The sequence below is a fragment of the Elephas maximus genome, chromosome 20 (genome assembly GCF_024166365.1).
Source record: "Elephas maximus indicus isolate mEleMax1 chromosome 20, mEleMax1 primary haplotype, whole genome shotgun sequence".
NCBI classification, from domain to species: domain Eukaryota; kingdom Metazoa; phylum Chordata; class Mammalia; order Proboscidea; family Elephantidae; genus Elephas; species Elephas maximus.
Genome location: NC_064838.1, coordinates 55,566,019 through 55,584,575, shown reverse-complemented (window position 1 = coordinate 55,584,575; position 18,557 = coordinate 55,566,019). Strand labels below are relative to the sequence as shown.

Here is an 18,557-nt window from a genome sequence, read left to right as displayed (position 1 = left end):
ACTTCAGAGGACTCAAAAATTGGCCTGTGGCTAAACTGCTACCGCTGGGTAAGCACCAGAGCTCCCACCTTTTCACTCAGCCCACCTTACCCCTTTCCTTCCCACGGTAGATGTCAGACCCTAGTCTCTGATTTTTCCCCCCAAGTAACAGCTTCTCCATCTCTGTTACAGCGCTATAGAGAGAAATCTGTTTCCTGAAAGATGGGACAAATTTGCTGGTTATGAAGTAAACAAGACAGCTAAAACTCTCCAGGGGTTGGTAAAAGCTCTGCTGGGCTAGGAGCACCACAGGCTCATCATCTGCACTCAAATGGGCCTGTGTCACACACGTACCTCCTGGCCCTCTAGAGAACACAGGTCTCTGCTCTGAAGCCGCTTCACGCCTTAATTTAAATGGGTAGTTAACACCTAACCAGGGGGATAGTCTGACTGCTGGTACCAAATGTGTTACAAGAAATCAGGTGAAAAGTCTAGCAGTAGTCAGAGAAAGCACTGGACTGTTCTCAACTCTCTGAACTCTGCCCAGACCCCTTGGGAGCCCTGACGGGGCCTCCAATAGGAATGCAGAATTCTGGTTGACTTGACAACACACCCTGAGGAGAGGGTCCTAAGAGACTAAGAACACATCCAGCCCTATTCCTTATTCTTAACAAGGCTCAAAATCTGGCTCAATTAAGAAGAAACACGTCAAATAGTAGGAAACCACCAATGAGGGTAATTTCCCTGGGGAGTGCCTTTTTGTCTCTAAGCAACCTCAGTTAGGAGCGGACCCCCAGGTGGAAGCACTGGATACGGTTAAATAGCTTCCTCCTGGGGGCAGCTTCAGATCTGCCGGCAGGGCCTTGGCCACCACCTTTCTGAGGTGGTCACAGAGCCTGCTGCTGTGTCTTAAGATCAGAAGGTTGGAAGTGTCTGAGAACAGGGCACTGTGCGCCAGCCTAGTTGGAACCCACCCCTGAGAATTTGCATTTCTAACAAATTTTCAAGGAGTTATACATAAGAATCACCTGAGGGTCTTGTTAAACTGTATACTGATTCAGTATATCTGGGGTGGAAACAATATCTCAGCAGGGGTTTGAACCAGAACCAACCAGTTCAAAGCCCTGGTTGTAAAGAGGGTCCAGGGAAGAGAAGAAGGTCACATAGTGGGATGTGGCTCTTTGAGGCCAAGAGGGCACTGTCCCTGTACGGAGGAAGGGTCTTCTCTAACCAGCAGCTCAGAGAAGTTTTAAACATAACGTGCTGCCAAGGCGGCTCTGGTTGATTTGTTGATCTGCCATCTCGCACCTCATTTTAGATGAGACCTATTGCTGAGGTCTCCGGCAGTTAACCGTGGCCCTGGGAGGGCGCAGGTGTGGCTCTGCGGTGCCCCCTGACTTGCTTAGATCCCGGGCAGCTGCGGCCACAGCTCAGGTAGAAACAGGCGAATAAAGATGCTAAGGCTTTCTTGCAGTAACGTAATGTGCTTGTTCTCTTGTGTGTGCCAGCTGAAGCTCAGTGAGCAGTGCTTCCCCTGTCCCTCCCCCACACAGCCCAAGTCTCATCTCTAAATGATACAGCGGGTGCCCCCACCCCCATACAGCCCGCAGAGCCCCAGCTCACAGCTCACAAAGGGGCTGTCAAAACACCCCGGCCGATCATGTGTTGAGGAGGGGGAGGCAGGGCCAGCAGAACCTCAAGTTCCTGGTCACTCGGGGGCTGCTTACAGCAGTCAACAAGCAGGGACCCATTTCTCCTACTGGAGCTTCCATTTTCCTCAGCCCTGACAACAGTCTCTTTTGGAACATCCAAGGTGCCACACAAACATTCTGAAGAATGGTACTTGGGCCGTGTTCTATGGCCGCAATCACTGTATGGCTCTGGTTTCCCTCCCTGTCCACGCACTGCTGGCCCAGCCAGAGACAAGCAAAGAACAGAACTAAAGACCCCTTTCCCCTGCGAGAGGATGGCTCCACATCCCTCCCCAGCTTGGCTTGAATGACTTCAAGCTCTAGACCTGCCCAACACAGTGGCAGCTGTGACCACACTCCCTGCAGAGAAAGCCTGTCCTCCCATCGGTCCCCACTCCTGTTAGGGCAAAAGGCCTGGGCCTATGCTCTTTGCACTGGGAAACTGCTGTTATCCCAGTCATCAAATCAGCATCCTAACTCACTGCACTCCCCTGTGCCATCACTGAAGTACTTCAATCCTCGGGCCTCAGTGGGCCCCACAAAGCTCTAGGTGTGACTGTGGGCACAGGCTACCGAGCCAAAAAAGAGCCAACATTTACAAACGTCTGGGTAAAGCAGTTCAAGAATTAGGTAATGAAGGCCGCCCCACCTTCCCAGTACTCCCCTCAGACCCCCACTCCAGACTCTGGTGTCTGACGCAGCTATGTCTCCAACATGGGGGTATCCCTGGGCTGAATAAGGGCTAGAAGGGAGGCTGACCAAGAGGAGAGGGAGTCCCAGGCAGGCCTGTGGCACAAAGACCCCTTGGCACTGATACTGTACTGCTCTTCCTGCCTCTGCAAGACAACTGCCAAAGACCAACTGCTTTCAAACAGCCCTTAAGATGGGACGTTTTGTGTGACAGCTACAGCTCAAACCAAAGGACACACACGTTTAGGGCAGGAAAACACACCTACCAGTAACTGCTGGTGTCACACCCCAGGCTCACCCCTTTCCTCTGCACCGGCTCTACTCTGCTGCTGCTGGTGTAGGTGGGTCCAGAGCCCTAAATGAAGCCCATCCGCCCACAGCAAAGATGAAAAACGAGTACAGCCCTGCCTCAGCCCCAGAGTGAGGGGCCGAGAGCCCCCTGTGCGCAGGACTTCTGGAAAGAGAAGTGGAGCAGCTGCGTGCACGCGGGGGAGGGGGGCAGTTGTTCTTTGAGAAGAAACTTGATTAAACCAGGACTCTGGACAGAATTAAAAATCCATCCTCTGACAAAGGCTTTACTGACAACTTTCCATACAGTTAGTCAAAATATAAAAAAATACAGAACACAGCAGACAGAATCTCATACACTAGAAATCAATGTAACAGGCGTCCCTTCTCATGGCTGTGAAACAAAACAAAGCCCACAAATTCAGTTTTGGTGGTGAACTGGACCTCTGCCCCCTCCCCCCCCCAGATGAACCAAAATAACCCCGGAGAGAATGTAAATCTAGGGTGTAGGGCAGGGAGAGGATGAGACATGAAAATAACTGCTTCTGTGACATAAACATGGGAGTTGGAAAAGACAGGTCTGGGCTAGGCAGCGTCTCTTACTATAACTATCACCATGTGTTCTTCTTCTAGTTTGCCCAGTGTCCTCAGTGCTGACTGGAGGTACTGCTGTGAGAAGTCGCAGGGTGGGAAGGCATAGAGCATGCCTGTGCTGTCTCTGCCCTTGGACCCACCCACTGGCAGGCTGATCACCCCTGCGGCCTGCTTCTGTTTCAAGTAGGAGACCAGGTTCCTGAGAAGCCGCCTCTGTAGGCCTGGCTCCACCGTGGGGAGCCCCTCAGTGCCAGGCCCACCGGGGGCTGCCTGGGTGGCTAGGAGCACCGCATAGCCATTGGGGCTCCCCTGCTTGATGCGACGCGTGACCTCGTCAAGCTTGGGCTGGTCCAGTCGAAGGCGCTGGGCGATCTTTAGCTGGGTCAGCTTACTCCCAGAAGTGTGGTCTTTGAGGAGGCCGCTGATGACCCCCTGGTCCCCCTCTAGGATGTGCATAGATGTTGGGAAGCAGCTGTTTTTCAACACAAGAAGCCCATTCCAACCCAACTGTAGTGTCTGGGCATACTCTGAAAGATTCTTAAGCTTTTTGGTCTCATGTTTTGGCTCTTCCAGCGGCTTGGGCTCAGCCTCGGTGGTCCGATGATTGCGCTCGCTGTCTCTGGCCTTCTTCCCGTGGGAAGAGTCTGGAGCCTCGTGGTGGTGGTGGTGGCTCCGCTCCTCAGCCCCATGCCTGCTGTTGCTGAGCGAGTTGCTGCTGGATTCCTTGGTCCCTTCGCCGGAGTGGTTCTCTTTGCGGCTGCGCTCAGGGGTGCGCTCAGAGCCTCGCTCCAACTGCTGCCCACCGCCCTTGGTCCTGCTCCGTTCCTCATAGGGGGAGTGGGTTGTACGCCCTCGGTCGCTGGAAAGGCTCCTGCGCTTCCGCCTCTCTTCCCAGGGCTTGGGCATGCCCCGGTCCCCATCTCCTCCCCAGCGCTCCCCACTCCGGCTGCGCACTGAGCGGCTGTAGCCCTCCAGGCTGTTTCGGCGATCCGAGCTTTTACTGGGGCTAGTCCAGTCCCCTTCCAAAAAGGTCCGGTCTCGGTCTGAGTAGAGGAGGTGCGGGGGGGTCCTATCCCGAACCCTCAGGTCAGGATCCAGAGTTCGATGCCGGGTGTATCCATCCGGCAGGAGCTCATAATGCACAGGCAGTGGTGAGGGCTGGTACTGCTGGGGATACCGGGGCTCCTCTGCTTTGGCAAAATCCACGCGGAGCCTGCGGTCTGGCCCACCCAAGGGAAAGCCCCTCATTTTAGCACAGGCTGCCTGGGCTGCATCCAAGCTCTCATACTGAATATAGGCAAAGCTGTCTCCCTTGACATGATCGATGGTCCGAATGCTTCCAAAGCGATCAAACTCCCGGGCCAGAGCAGCCAGTGAGGTGTTAGGTCCCAGGCCACCCACCCAGAGGCGAGTGGTAGGGTTGGCCTTGCCATAGCCTATCTTAATGGGGTTGCGGCCAATAACCCGGCCCGACATGGCCACCTTAGCCCTGTGGGCCATGTCCAGGTTCTGGAACTTGAGGAAAGCATAGGCACCACCCTGGCCACGCGCAGGCCTCTTGATGACCACCTCCTCAATGATACCATATTTCTCGAAGGCGCGCCGCAGCTCCACCTCCGACACGCTATGGTCCAGGTTCCCAATGAAGAGATTGCGAGTTGCCCGCTGGTCGTCCTCGGGCATCAGGTCCTCCTCGCACACTGCGGGGTAGCCGTAAGGGCGCCCACGGTCGTCATACAGCCCGTAGTAGTCCAGGGCTCGCTCGCGGGAGAGTCCTATGGCAGCGGCAGCGGCAGCAGCATCCAGGGCGAAGGCCGCGGCAGCGTGGCGAGCTCGGGGTTCCCGTAGTGGCGGGGCAGCTACAGGGGACAAGGAACGCTGCTTGTACTGGTAGCCTCCGTGCAGTGGCAGGTAGCCCAGGGGGTCAGCTGGCGCGGGTGGCCCTGGGGGCGGCGTGGAGGCAGCGGCGCTGCTGCTGCTGCTTCGCCGGCTGCTCCCACCGCCGCCGCCGCGAAGGTACACGGGCTCCACCTTGAGCGGGCGGTCGTAGAGCAGCAACTGGCGGGCCAGGGCGTGCTGGCGGGCCTCGCGGGCGTCCTGTGGGTGCCGGAAGTTCACGTAAGCCACACGGCCCAGCTCGGGCGTGTGCGACAGGCGCAGGCTGATCTCGCCGAAGCGCTTGAACTGATGGAAGAGCCGGTCCTCGAGGTGCTCGGCGGGCAGCGCGGGACTCAGGCTGCTGATGAGTAGCGTCTTGTACTCGGGCGCGGCCGCCGACGAGCCGGGGCCCGCAGGCTCCGCTCCAGGCGGTGGCGGAGGCGGTGGCAGCGGGGACGCGCGGGGTGACGCGCCCGAGGCTCCCGGGTCCCCGGAGGCCTTGCCGCCGCGCCCCCCGCCGCCGGCGCCCGAGCTGGAGGAGCGGCCGCTGCTCGCACGGTGATTCACGTCCCCCGCGCCGCGGCCGTCGCGATGTCCGCCCCCTCCGCCGCCGCTGCCGCGGGGCTTGTCGCGGGCCCGCGCCGGAACGGGGTGCTTGGCGCCGCCCGAGGCCTTGTGCGCCGCCCGCCGCCCGCCCGCCTCCGCTTCCCGCTCGCGCTCCCGCGGTCGCTTGGCCGACGATGACGAGCCGCGCCCGCTCGGGCTCGAGTCTCGCTCGCTCTGCCGCTTCATGGCGCTGGCGCTGCAGGCGGGCGGGCGGCCCGCAGCCCCTTCACAGCGGCGGCGGCGGAGGCTGAGGAGGAAGCGCCCCCGGCGCCGCCATCTTGGACAAAAGGACTCGCTGCGGCGGTGGCGGCGGGGCGGGGCGGGAGAGGCACCGAGGGGCTGGACGTTGCGTTATCAGGCCGCGCCGGCAGCGTCACGTGACCTCATGGCGGGCGGGGAGGAAGCCGCGCCGGGCGTGCGTCATCAGGCGACGTCGTCTGTACCACGTGACCCCCGCGGCCAGTGGGTAAGCGGGGTCCAGGAGCGCGCTCTGGCGCCACCACGCGGCCGAGACTGGGGCTACCTAGAGCGATCAGAGCCGTGGAGACAGTCGGGCTGACTCGCTCCGCCTTGAGTCCCAGAGAATCCGGCCGGACGTCGGCCTCACATGTCGCGCCGGGTCTGGTCTCCTGTCGCCGGCGCTGATTGGAGCATGAGTGGCAGCCTCCGTGGGTGCTGGATTCCGGGGCCTTGACCTAGCAGACTCTTTACGTGGTGGTCCCGAATTCCGGGACTAGGCTTGAAAAAAAGGCCGCCCCTAATCCCCGTCACGGTGACTTCTGCCCACCCAGGTGTCCAGGTTGACAGCCCGAGGGCTGACGCATACCCTTACCCAGAAGGAGCCCACAGCCTACATCCTGCGCACTCAGGTTCACCTGCAGCGCTTTCAGGAATGGTCATGTGGCCCATGGCTGTGGCTGCAGGAGGCAAGGCCGGTCTTGAGTTCAGGCATAGAAACCACAGACCCACAAACCTTCGTTTCACTGATCGAAATAAACTCTTTGGCGTCACTGGGCCCCACCCTTTGCTTTGGGCCTCCCGGCAGACAAAGAGCTAAAAAGGCAAGGCTACCCTGAGCCTAAAAACAGGAGCCTCGCCAAACCTGCAGGGAGTTCCAGCACTTGGCAGAGCCTTCTGTCCTGACTTCACCTGGCCCGTGCCCTCCTGTCCACCTTGTAGGGCAGAGCCTCTTTTCCTTCCCTTGTGCCCAAGCCCATTGGGAAAGCTTTCATTCTCCAGGAATTGTTGCTGGAGCTATCGCTGAACCTGACGCAGCCTCAGCCACAGAAACTGTGGTATGAGGAAACTTGCACTTCAGGCTTTCCCTCTTTCCCAACCAGAAAGCAGCCTCTGGAGTGGCTGATGGGGAAAGTAGGGGATGGGGGTAGGAGCAGGACACCTTTAGTGGTGCATAGTCTCTTAATACCTGCTTCCAAAAAGAGCGACACCAACATTCTCCACAAATAACCCTGGGGCCTGTGAGGCTCCGTTTTCTGTTCCCATATTCAGTGTGGCCTGGAGGACACGGAGGCTGCAGGCACACATCAGATCTGGGGTGGTGGCCTAAGACAAGTCCACCAGCTACAGCCACACTTTCCCAGCACCTCTGGGGGGCTGGGGACACTTACTGTGCTAGTCAGACCTCAACAGCCCATGTAATTCCCCCAAACAGGGGGATCTGGGCCCTGAGAAGTGCCTTAACTTTCCCTTCCTCTCACATGTGCCATTGCAGAGCTACAAAATGTGGGAGGTGTACTGCCAAGCAGTAAGAAGCACCCTTCAAGCAAACTGAACTTAGACACCAAAGACCTCATTTCTTGGAAAGCACTGCTTCTTATTCTCTCTTCAGGCATTCTCTACAGCAGCAGAGGTGCCTCCACTGAGCCAAGCTCATGCTGGCAGCTGGGTTTCCTAAGTGCCAACCCCACACAGACAGCAGCTAAAAAACCATACTCCAGGGGACACCATGAGGGCAAGTCCTCAGAATCTCAACTGTTAAACAAGGCAAAAGGCAGCTGCCCACTGCCTCTGTTCAAATCAATCTCCGCAGGTCTTGCAAAATCCCAGTTAGGCATCAGAGGCTTGGAACTGGCACCAGACCACAGACCCGGACAAGCACGTTCGTGGCCAGCCCAAGAGTACCTTTAGGAATGTCAGTACTGAATAGACGGCGTTCGAAGTCACCATCAGAGAAAACCAAACTCCAAGTACCCTCCAGCCTGCTCATACTGAACCCAATGCAAACCCCCTCCTATGTTCATCACACTCATTTCTCCCCTCCCCACTCCCGCACCCTCCCAGCAACAGCTGTGCAGCCTCCAGCCCCTCTCATTGGGTAAAACACTGGGAGGTGGGGTGCCAAGCCCAGCCTCCTCCCCAGGCTCCATTTAGCTGGGAGGGGGCCTGCTACCCTCCAGTCCTTCAAGACCCAACACATGTCAGCTGGCCTCAGCCCATGTCCTGCCTTGGTGCTTCCAACACTGGTTAGTGGTTGAGGAACAGGTGGGAATATATTAGAAAATTTTTGGCAAACTGGAAAGCATCTGCTGGCGAGGTCCTCATTATGGAGTGAAGCCCTACTTCAATATTCGCGTTAATTCTCCAAGAACTAGAAATTTTTTTCCTTTAATAAAAAAATCCCAGACACACTTTCAAGTCCTAGAGTAAACCAGCAACAGAATGAAGTGAATCCCCCCACAGGGGTGCTGTCGAGCCAGCATCATCAGGAAAGCTCCAGGCTTCATACCTGACATTGTCAGGAGCCCGATTAAAAAATAAATTACAAAAAGGCTGCTTGGGAAGAGACAGAGGAACTGTTTTTTTCTCCCCTCCAGTGCAGCAGGGGTCAGGCAGACTACAAATCAGTCCGTGAACTGGCTGCCTTGGGGGCGTATTTAGGCATTAGTTCGTTAATCTTCCGGATATAGTCGGACTTTTCTGCACAGCCTTTGCACGTCTCCCCCCAGTCGTCCAGGATCTTTTTCAGCTCTTTAACTCGGAGCTTCTTCAGGTCCGCTGTGCTCAGGTCGATCTGCTTGTCTGGAGGAGAGAGCAGGGAGAGTGACCGGCTGGTGAGAGTGGCCACTACCCCACAGTAGTCCCAGGTCAGGTCATTCCTGCAAGGCCAACCTATCCCTTAGAACATGCGGCCCTCCTGGTTTGTAGGGGGAGAGAGATTCCCAGACACATACAGGTGTGTCAGTGCCCACTGCCCCTGAGAGAAGAGGCTCAGGCCCCTTCATCAGGAAGGCTGGCCTCATGTCGCAGCGTCCACCAGACACGCAGTGTTGCCAGGGACAGGGATGGAGGCTACACGGTCCTTACAGGAGGAGCACGGCTCCCACCCCAAGTGCCTCTCACAGTCACAGGAGAGATCAAGTCTCTGCAGAATGGCAGTACCAAGCTATGATGGAGCAGGTAGCTCTCCTAGCCCTGATTTCCCAACATCAGTCTGGTTAGGCCCTTGAGGCAGGAGCTATTCTCCATGACTGCTGTGTCCACGACCCAGATGGACCTCTACCAGGATGACTCTCAGGACCAGGCATCCCTGACACAAGCAGGTAAACACAGACCCATGGACGTTCAAGTCATAATAAAATATGTTGGCGCCGTCACAGAAGAGGACAACTATCCTTGGCTCTGACTCTTTCATACTCAAACACAGGCCTGGCTATGTTTGTGCAACCAGACTGACTCAACAAGAGATGCTGTGGTTCCCCCACTCTTGGGCTTGCCATGCCTGTGTGGACAAGAACAATGGGTCTTCAGCTCATGTTCCTTCTCTGATCAAAAATCTCTAATGGTCCCTACTTCACTCAGACTTGAAGCCCAAATCCTTTCAGACCTGCTCACTCATCTGTCACCCCACTTTGATCCGCTAACTAGCCTCATGCTAATCCCACACCTCCTTCAGAGCTTTGCCGAAATGTCACCTCCTCACTGACATCCTGCTGTGATGAACAGATCACCTCCCTCCCCCAGCATTTAGCACCATCTATGTTTTTTTTTATGGTGGTACAAACGGTTAACACGCTCGGCTGCTAACTGAAAGGCTGAAGGTTTGAGTCTACCTAGAGGTGCACTGGAAGAAAGGCCTGGTGATCTACTTCTGAAAAACAAGCCACTGAAAACCCTAGAACGCAGTTCTACTCTGACACACATGAGATTGCCATGAGTCGGGTCAACTCGATGGCAGCTGGTTTACATGTTTACCATACCGTATAACCCACTCACCATGGCTCTAGTTTATGATGTGCCCCCTCAACTACAAAGTAACTCAACGAGACCTGGCTGCAGAAGCTGTGCAGTGTTTGTTAAATAAGGCCGGGAAAGCACTCACCATACTTCAGCTCGCAGATCTGGCTGTCTTTCTTCTTGAGCTTCTCACAGATCTTCTCCACAGGGATGTGGTGGGCTAGGGGCTTAGACACCTCATTGATGATCTTGGTGGCTGCATCATCCGTTGCCCCTATGTAGTAACACTGCAGCAAGAAAGGACAACAGCCTTCAGGAGATGTCACATGAGAGCCATCTCCTCCAGAACATTTTCCTTCTCTGCCAGGGCCTCATTTCCTGGTGCCTGCCTGCACTGGCACTCAGATGCAAGCCAGTATAAACTCCAGACTCTTAACACCTGTTTGGTCCCAGACCTGATGGCCACCGGATGAGCTTAAAAGTCACCAGGGTTCAAACTTTTTAACAGACAAACCACATGCTACCCAAAAATAAATAAGTAAATAAAGCTACAAAAGCCACTGCTTCACTAGGGGCCCTTGCTCTCAGTTTGGGCCTGGCTGACCCTGTTTACACCTCATTACCTTCTCCTTCCATCCTCACACATGGTAAGCCCATTCTGGCCTCTGGGCACTGGCAATGACTGTTCCCTCTGCCTGAGATGCTCTTCCCCAACTTCAATGATGAGCCTTCCTCAGAGAGCTACTTCTTGACCACTCTGTTTAAATCAGTACCACCCCCTCCACTGTACCACCTGGGTCCATTCTCTTCATGGCATCCAGCCCAGTCATTGTTTGTCTGTCCAACTGTCATCTCTCCCCCAGTAATCTCAGTGACCAGCACATAGTGGGTGCTCAGTAAATACTAAGAGGAGAAGATATCTCAACGGCAGAATACACTTCAGAAAGTGCTTGGGTTCTGTGTTCTGACAGACAGCTCTCCTAGCACACAGGTGGGTGGGGCCTTCTCAAGAGGCCTGTGAAGCCAAGGGTTAAACAGGGGCCAGGACCAGCTTGGGAGGGTCACCAGCTACTCACCAATCGGTTTTCTTTCCCTCTTGCTTCACGGCAGAAACTGATAAGTTCTTTTTCAATAGTGGCTGGTGAAAATGCAACATCTTTGTTTTTCAGATCCTGGTAAAATCTTCCCAGATAAGAAATGCAAACTGGAAAAAAAAAAGGGAAGGGAGATGCTCAGCAACCACCAAGGGCACCCCCATCCACCAACAAGTAACTGTCAGCAATTCTAATGGGAGGCACGGAGATGAATCACTAGAGGTTCGTGTTTCTATCACCGAGTTTTCTCAGGTGGACAGAGTCCGGCTCGAAGTTGCTGGGGTTCCCTGATCCACCTGGGGCATGTGGGGTACGATCACCATCCCAATGACCCACAAACGATCTATGACCTCATAAACGGACAGGCTGGAGGCCAAGAAGAAAAACGATCTTGATGCATCTTATTTCCAAATACAACACCGAACCCCGTAGTGCAGCTTCCTGACCCCAACTCACGGGGCCCCGACTCGGGAGTAGCCGCTCCCGAGAGCATCTGACCAGTGATGGGAAGGACAAGAACTCCAGCGTTATTGGAATTTCAAGCCAAGTTTTCAGGGCTATCTAGTCCCAACTTTTGGCCGTCGGACCAATCAATGTTCTGTAGGCCCGGGAGTGTCTGCCCCTCCTCGGGTGGACCTCGCAGGGATCGGCCGCCCCCGCCCCTTCAATGGTCTTGTTGGTGTCGGGGCCGCCGCTAGGCTGGACACGCCGCGCGGACTCGACCCCGCCGCACCTTCGCAGTCTCCGGGCCGCAGCGCCCCGCTGCCCGGCAGCACGCTCAGAGCCAGCGCCACCGCCAGCCCGTGCGTGGCCCACATCCTCCGCCTTCGTTGCCACCACTGCCGCCGCCGCTGCCCGACTAACCGCGCCCGCTGCGCTGCGCTGCGCTGCGCTGCACCGCCTCCAGGTCCCGGCCGCGCGCCGCGGCTCCCCATTGGTGGGTGGCCATCGCGCCCTCCCACACGCCGCGCTCCCATTGGCCCAAGGGCCTCGGAGCCCAGACGGTCGGCTCCACGCTACCCTTCCCCATTGGTTGGCAGCGCCGCCCGCCCTAGGCCCAAGACAGTTGTCCGCCGCTGATTGAACCAGGGTCTTCCGCAGGAAGCAGCGGCGGAGGCGGCGGAAGTGGGATGAGCCGCCATTTTGGACAGGGGCAGTGGCCTTACCGGCAACCGGGCGTTCCGGGCGGAAGTGGGATTTTGTGCCGCCCAGTGCATGCTGAATTGGGCTCTGCCCTGGGCTCTAACCTCGCCCTAAAAACTTCGGGAATTTCCTCGCCCAGGGCCCAGACTCACGGAAGGCTCAATAGGCTTCGTTCCTTTTTTTTAAACAAGCACGTGAGCGGAGGAATCAGCCTTTGAGTAGCAGCTGGGGGGCAGAGGGGGGGGATCAAACACCTGAGCCATTTCCGGATTTCCCCACCAGCCTCAGGGTTCCACCTGCTTTACGCCCGGGTGACCTGGGCCCTCCTTGCATGGCCGAAAGAGACCTTCTTCTGCGGGAGGACCTCCGCTCGAGAGGGCTGTGGACTCGCTAACCTCCGGGCTGCCGTCCTTGAGCTATGAGGGAAGCGCCTGAGCCCGTGCTACGTGACGAGGCTTTGGGGGTCAGAGAACCAGCCTGCCTCAGATGGGAGAGGTCCGGGAACCTTAGAAGTATGTCCCCACTCTCGGAAAAAAAACCAAAAACGAAACCCACTGCCGTCGAGTCGATCCCGACTCATAGCGATCCTATAGGACAGGATAGAACTGCCCCATACAGTTTCCAAGGACCGCCTGGCGATTTGAACTGCCTACCTCTTGGTTAGCAGCGGTAGCACTTAACCACTACGTCACCTTGGAAGAGGTCCCTATTTCCCCACAAGCCGGGAAGCGTAGTCGAAATCTCTGGTCCGCCTCCAGCTTCCCAGCTAAGCTCTTAGGGCCTCTGGCTGCCCATAGTGCCTCCAGAGTAGGGGCCTGTGGGTTCCCCAAAGAAGCCTTGAAGGGTGTTTCCTCTGTGGCCGCCCTCATTTCAAATCCAAGGCAAGGCAGGATGCAGAAGGGACATGTGCGTAGTGCTGAAAGGGCTTGGAGCCCAGTACAAGGGCTGGAGGGGCACCTGCGCTCTTCCAGTCAGTGAATTCAGTGGATCGGTATCAGGTATTCATCTTTAATTCACATCACAGCAGTCAAGGGAGTGGGGAAAAACCAGGTGGCAGATATTTACATCTAAAATTCACATACTTACTTGTTGGCTTTAGAACATGCTACCACAATATATACAGTCAAACACCTCTTGGGACACGTACAAATTTTTTTCTTTTAAATTTGCTTTCTGGTACAGGTAAGATCATTTTAAAATCACTTTTTCTTTAAACATGAATACACAAAAGAAATGGTTAGTTTTCTTGTTTTAAATAAGCACAGAATGCCAGAGGTTAAAAACACGTTTATAGGGCTGAATACCAATTGGACATCACACTCTATACATTTTTTGCTCAAATTCCTGTACAAATACACAGCATTCAAATAAGTATTTACAGGTAAGCTTGAAAGAGTGAAAATCAGTATTTCACAATCTTTTCAAAGGAGTCCCATCTCTGGCCTCCCACTTTCCCCAAACTGGCTGATTCTCCAACAAAAGGGATTTGGAATGTGCCCTTTTCATCTGGTTAGGGAAAATGAAGAGGGAAAGCACAGACCTGTCTCACCTTCCAAAAGCAAGGACAATCTCACACTCTCCTCACTACCCTGCCCCCCTACCCCAACCCCCACCCCCACACCACCAAGTGGAGCCAGGGATGGCTGCCTTGTCTGGGGACAGAGGTTCAGACTCAGCAACCCTATAGGACAGAGTAGAACTAACTGCTCCATAAGGTTTCCAAGGAGAGCCTGGTGGATTTGAGCTGCCCACCTTTTGGTTAGCAGCCAAACTCTTAACTGCTCTGCCACGGCTATGCCACTAGGGTTTCCAAGGTGCCTTCAAATCTAAACATGCCTTCCTACGCAAGGATCAGGTTTGAAGCTGGCCCCAGGCCTCTTAACACTTGTGAACACCAGATGGTCCAGGGACTGAAGCTTGCAGATGAATCTAGGCTTAGAAGCAGGCCTGCCTCCGGGTTCAGGGGCTGCCATGATTGATCCATACCCTCAACAATCTCCTGCCCCACTCTGCCTGGAGTAATCCTTCTAGTGTCAGAAAAGGACCCACGCTGGTGATAAACACCCCTAGGTGCCCTGAAGGGAGCACAGCCCTCCGTCTTTCCCAGGAAGTTACTTGCTAGCATTCTTGTTAAACAAACTGGTGTTTGTTTATAAGAGAAAAACACCCTGACCATGGCTTTTTCTGTTTGGAAAGAGGGGGGTTGTGGGGAAAGGATGCGGGGTAAAGGCCCAGAGCCCAGCCATGGAGGTCTGACAGGCCAGCAGAAGAGGAATTAGGGGGCAACATGCCTGCACAACAAGAAGGCAGTCTTAAAATAACCATCCAAGGCCCTGGCTCACACTAACATGAACTCAAGCAAATGAAAGAAAAAAATATTTTGTAGATTTTTTTTTTAAAGTAACCTAGAAGCACCCTGGTAAAATACTACTACTACACCCACCCAGCCCCTACACCCTCAAATAATAAACCCAGAGGAAAATCAGTGCCCTGACCTGAAAACGTTTCCTATAAAGATACCACTGCATTCTGCCCAACAGACTGGGGAGGCTGGAGAAATTTCCCACTTGCCCACCCTAACCCTGAGTGGTGGTCCCCACAGGCCTGGAGCAGGGCGCTACACTTGGCCACTTGGGAGATGACAATCCTACCTGTGTGGCCCTCTGCTTCCAAAAGGAGCGGCTCACTCCACCCTCCTCATCCAGGAGCTTGCCAAACGTGACCACATGTCCTCAGGCCAGGAAGCCTCGGAGGTAGTGCTGAAAATCCCTGATTGTGGAGCTGGGTGACAGGCATTCTGACCACTTCTGAAAGCTCAGAGGATTTCTGGCCCTTGCAATACCTCAGCTTCACTGCTACACCAGTCTGTCCCTCAACAGGTAGCCTCTTGGGCTCTGGGGAGGGGCCCAGGTTCCCCCAGAAGGAAGATGGCTGGGGGAGCCCCTCTGTCCTCTGCACTCCCCTCTGAGGCCCCCGAGGGTAGAAGCTATCCTTGCAGATCCATTCACCATGGGGGCTCCTGCGGGTCGTGAGATGTACTGAGAGTGGGAGGGAGCAAATGGTCAAAAATAAAAGTGATGGAGAGAACAATCCAAGGCGGCGGAGGAGACAGGGTTGGCCCACAGAAGCCTGGCAGTGTGCCCCGGGCTTAGGGCTGGGCCAGGTCACACACCTGGGCTGGCAGGTTGGCTGGCCAGCCCCGTGGTCACACACTCCTGGACTGGAAGAGTGGGCAAGTGGGCAGGTATTTGTGCAAAACAGCTTGCAGCCCCTCATCCACTCATGACATGTAGTCCTGGGAGTCCTAGCAATCCCTGAATGCAATCATGAGCTTTTCTGTCCACACAGCAAAGAAAGAGGTCCTAGTGCAATTTCCATTCTGTGCATGTCTACCCTGGAGGGAGGGCCTGGGCTCCTGCCCTGGGGGCCCTGCAATGCTGCAAAGCGATTTTGTCTGTGCAATATCTCTGTATAACTCCATGTGGTCTGCAACTGCAGGAGGAAAGCATCTACTGCACGAAGGAAAGAAAGGAAAACCCAGAGAAATGGAAATGTAGAAAAGGAAATAAAAAGAGAAGCCACAACCCTCATGCTGCTGCGGCCTCTGGACATGGCAACACACGAGTTCACGGCAGTAGAACGGAGACAGGGTGGTTCTCTCCTGAGTGCCAGGCCTCTCTGGCTCCCTGGGGTGAAGGGGCAGTGGCGGACTTGCTTTTCAAACCTGGAGTGGTTGGGCCAGCTGCTCACTGAGGGTGGCGTCTCAGCCACCTCCCTGCCCCTCACTGTTCCCCTCGGCTGTGCTCCCAGGCCATACGTGCCTGCTCCTCCTTGATGCTCCCAGGAGGCAGCGAGGCCTTGCGGTGCAGGGCCCGAGGCCTTTCGGCCTCTTCGCGCAGTAGCATGCCCTCATCGTGCTCCAGGGCTGGCAGGCGGGGATGGTAGGGCTTGGGTGGCAGCGCAGGTGGGTCCATGGGGTCCTGAGGGATGACGCACCCCGGGGCTGAGTGGCTTCGGCATGGCTGGGCCTTGATGGAGTCCAGGACGGCGGACTCGGAGAGGCTGTAGTGGACGGGGAGGTAGGGTGGCTCGAGATCTTCATCAGCATTCCATGCCTGGCTTGGCATGGAGTCCATGGTGTCGATGCGAGCTGGGGCCTCCGAGGAATGCCCAAAGTTACTCTCGCTCAAGGAGGACACGCCGCTGCTGGCACTGCCAGACAGCGTAGAGTTGCTGCCATCCAGGCCAGACTGGGGGCTTGTGGGGGAGGCCGGGATAGGGTGGAGAGGAGACTGTGCAAAGGAAAGGGTGGGCATGTTAGAATACCTCCCCCCAGATAGGCCGACTGGCCCACCATGTGAAGGGAAGGCCGAGAGTCTGCTGCTTACTAAACTTGAAAATAACCCTCATCAACAGAATGTTCTTCAGCAGTGACCCCAAGCCTGCACCCCACCTTCACCAACCCGCAAGCCAATGGAGCCTCAGAATCATATGCGTTTCTGTGGGGGCCCTGGGGACTGAGGAAGGGTTGGGTGGTCAGGCCAGCTAGAACCCTGTTGGGACCCTGGTGGGCCAGATGAATGCATTCCGCTGATAAAATCTGTGATAAAGGCAGTCTTTCCATATTTGCAGACAAATTAACAGGCAGGACTTAAGGTTTTCTCTCATAAAGCTTTGGTGTCTGATGCGTCTATGCTCTATTACCCACCACAGGTGTGTCTACCTACGGTGTCAGCCAAGAGCCCCCAGGCTTCCCAGTGCTTGTTGCCCACGCACTCTTGGCACTGTGTGGTGCTGTGTCTAGGGCCCTCCGATCCCTCTGTCCCCACTGCAGGGAGAGAATGTGTCACACAGAGGATGCAGTGGTCACCCCCAGCTTCTGCCAGGCCGGGCCCTCAGGGACAGAGGAGCCGCAGGGGAGGGGGCTCAGGCCCCTTCTGCAGACCCAGGGAATGATTCTAGAGCAGATGAGATGATTCATCTCATAGCCTGGGGGGGCCATCACTTCTCTACATTACCTTTCGCAGGGTCCGGGCAGGGAGGGCAGGTGGGGTGTCACCCAAGGGGTGGTGGAAGGCGTCAAAATGTAGGTAATGACCTGCAAAGGGAATAGAACAGAGCCTCATCTGGGGACCCTTAGCTGCGGGCTCTCGGGCTGCACGCCATCACCATCTTGCTGAGCCAACTGGACAGGCCTGGGAGAGTCTCTTGGGGATGCCTCAGCATTGAGGGCCACAGAAAAACCTCTTTTTACATTGAAGTTCTCCAAAACACAAGCTGCTGGGTTAAAAGACACCCAGAGATCACAAAGTTCGAGTGCATCAGGGCCTGTGGAACAACAGGCTGCAGGCAGTGGCAGCTCTCCAGCCCACTGCTGGGTGATGACAGACCGGGGAGCATCGGGCCTGGCACAGGCCAGTCATCATTTCCACCGTCTTCAGCCTCCCCGAAGTCTCAGATTGGGATGTCCTTGCCGAGCTAACCTGCTGTACTCAGAAACCTCACTGACCCCAGAGCCCAGCAGGATCCTTCCTGCGGTGAGGACGTTTGTTCCTTGTCTGAGTCAGCCCAGAGAATGGCCCATCTTCTCAGCCTGGATGACTGCCGCCCTTGCCCCTGAGCAGAGTCTGAGACCAGGGACTATCTGGGGGACCCACTGGAGGTCTCCTTACCATGCGGCAGGCTTCGGGGAGGTACTGGGGGGGCCAGGATGTGCCCCACATGGGCAGACAGGAAGGGCTGGGCCTCTCGAGCTCCGCTATCCAGGCTCCAGCTGCTGGGGGCTGCTGGCACCACTGAAGGGTGGAAACAGATGGCATGAAGAAGGGAGGTTACTTCTTGAGAAGCTCATCCTACGGCCTGTGGCTTCTCCAGGTATGCACCATGTACCCAGCACACATGGAAGTGGCATGCCGACCCCTGGGACTAAAAGCACTGGCCAAGCAAGGCGCTGTGGCCCAAGGACAGGAGAGTGGCCAGAGATGGAAGCAGCTCAAGAAGACGGCAACAGACAGAGTTAGCTGTTGTCTGAAGAGTATTTGGGATGAGGCAAGCTGAGAAAAAGTGCAGCATGGCGTGAACATCTGCAGCTTCCAGGGCTTGCCAGTAGGAAAGAAGAAGAAACAGAAGAGGAGAGAAGAGGAAACAGGAGAGGAGAGGATAGGAAAGCAGAACAGACTGATGAGACCCAGAGAATAGAGACAGGATGGGCCAGAAAGTGGCTGACTGAAGTCAAGAGCCAGGGCTCTCTACTGCCTAGGCCCAGTTGGAAACACAGGGAGGAGGGTAGGTGGGGCAGGGAGATGGAGGCAGAGACTCCCTCCTTCCAGAACTGGGTGCATGGCCAGGAAGTGGGCAGGAGCTCTCCCTAAAATTGGGCCCCCTGTGGGAATGGGCAAGC

General features: G+C 55.8%; 3 protein-coding genes across 8 annotated transcripts in view; all 3 read right to left on the bottom strand.

The window, feature by feature from the left end:
- Positions 1–2,908: 2,908 nt before the first annotated feature.
- Positions 2,909–8,245, bottom strand: RBM15B (RNA binding motif protein 15B). The gene has a single exon (XM_049861738.1). It carries the CDS (start codon positions 5,910–5,912, stop codon positions 3,234–3,236), a length of 2,679 nt encoding a protein of 892 aa, XP_049717695.1. The 5' UTR covers positions 5,913–8,245; the 3' UTR covers positions 2,909–3,233.
- An 87-nt stretch (positions 8,246–8,332) lies between these two features.
- On the bottom strand, positions 8,333–11,902 carry MANF (mesencephalic astrocyte derived neurotrophic factor). Its single transcript, XM_049861739.1, has 4 exons — positions 11,748–11,902; positions 10,997–11,124; positions 10,066–10,207; positions 8,333–8,765 (listed from the first exon to the last, which is right to left on the bottom strand). The coding sequence occupies exons 1-4, from the start codon at positions 11,830–11,832 to the stop codon at positions 8,581–8,583; spliced, it is 540 nt and encodes a 179-aa protein (XP_049717696.1). The 5' UTR covers positions 11,833–11,902; the 3' UTR covers positions 8,333–8,580.
- Positions 11,903–14,610: 2,708 nt separating this feature from the next.
- The window catches only part of DOCK3 (dedicator of cytokinesis 3), a 547,636-nt gene continuing 543,689 nt past the window's right edge, over positions 14,611–18,557 (bottom strand). For 5 of the 6 annotated variants that reach the window (XM_049861907.1, XM_049861908.1, XM_049861909.1 and 2 more), the window contains 3 exons: positions 17,830–17,952; positions 17,176–17,255; positions 14,611–16,449 (listed from right to left, as the gene is read on the bottom strand). In XM_049861907.1, coding sequence (XP_049717864.1) covers positions 15,940–16,449; positions 17,176–17,255; positions 17,830–17,952 — 713 coding nt within the window. In that variant the 3' untranslated portion in view covers positions 14,611–15,939. The remainder of the gene's footprint in view (positions 16,450–17,175; positions 17,256–17,829; positions 17,953–18,557) is intronic. The other variant, XM_049861911.1, reaches the window with a different exon arrangement.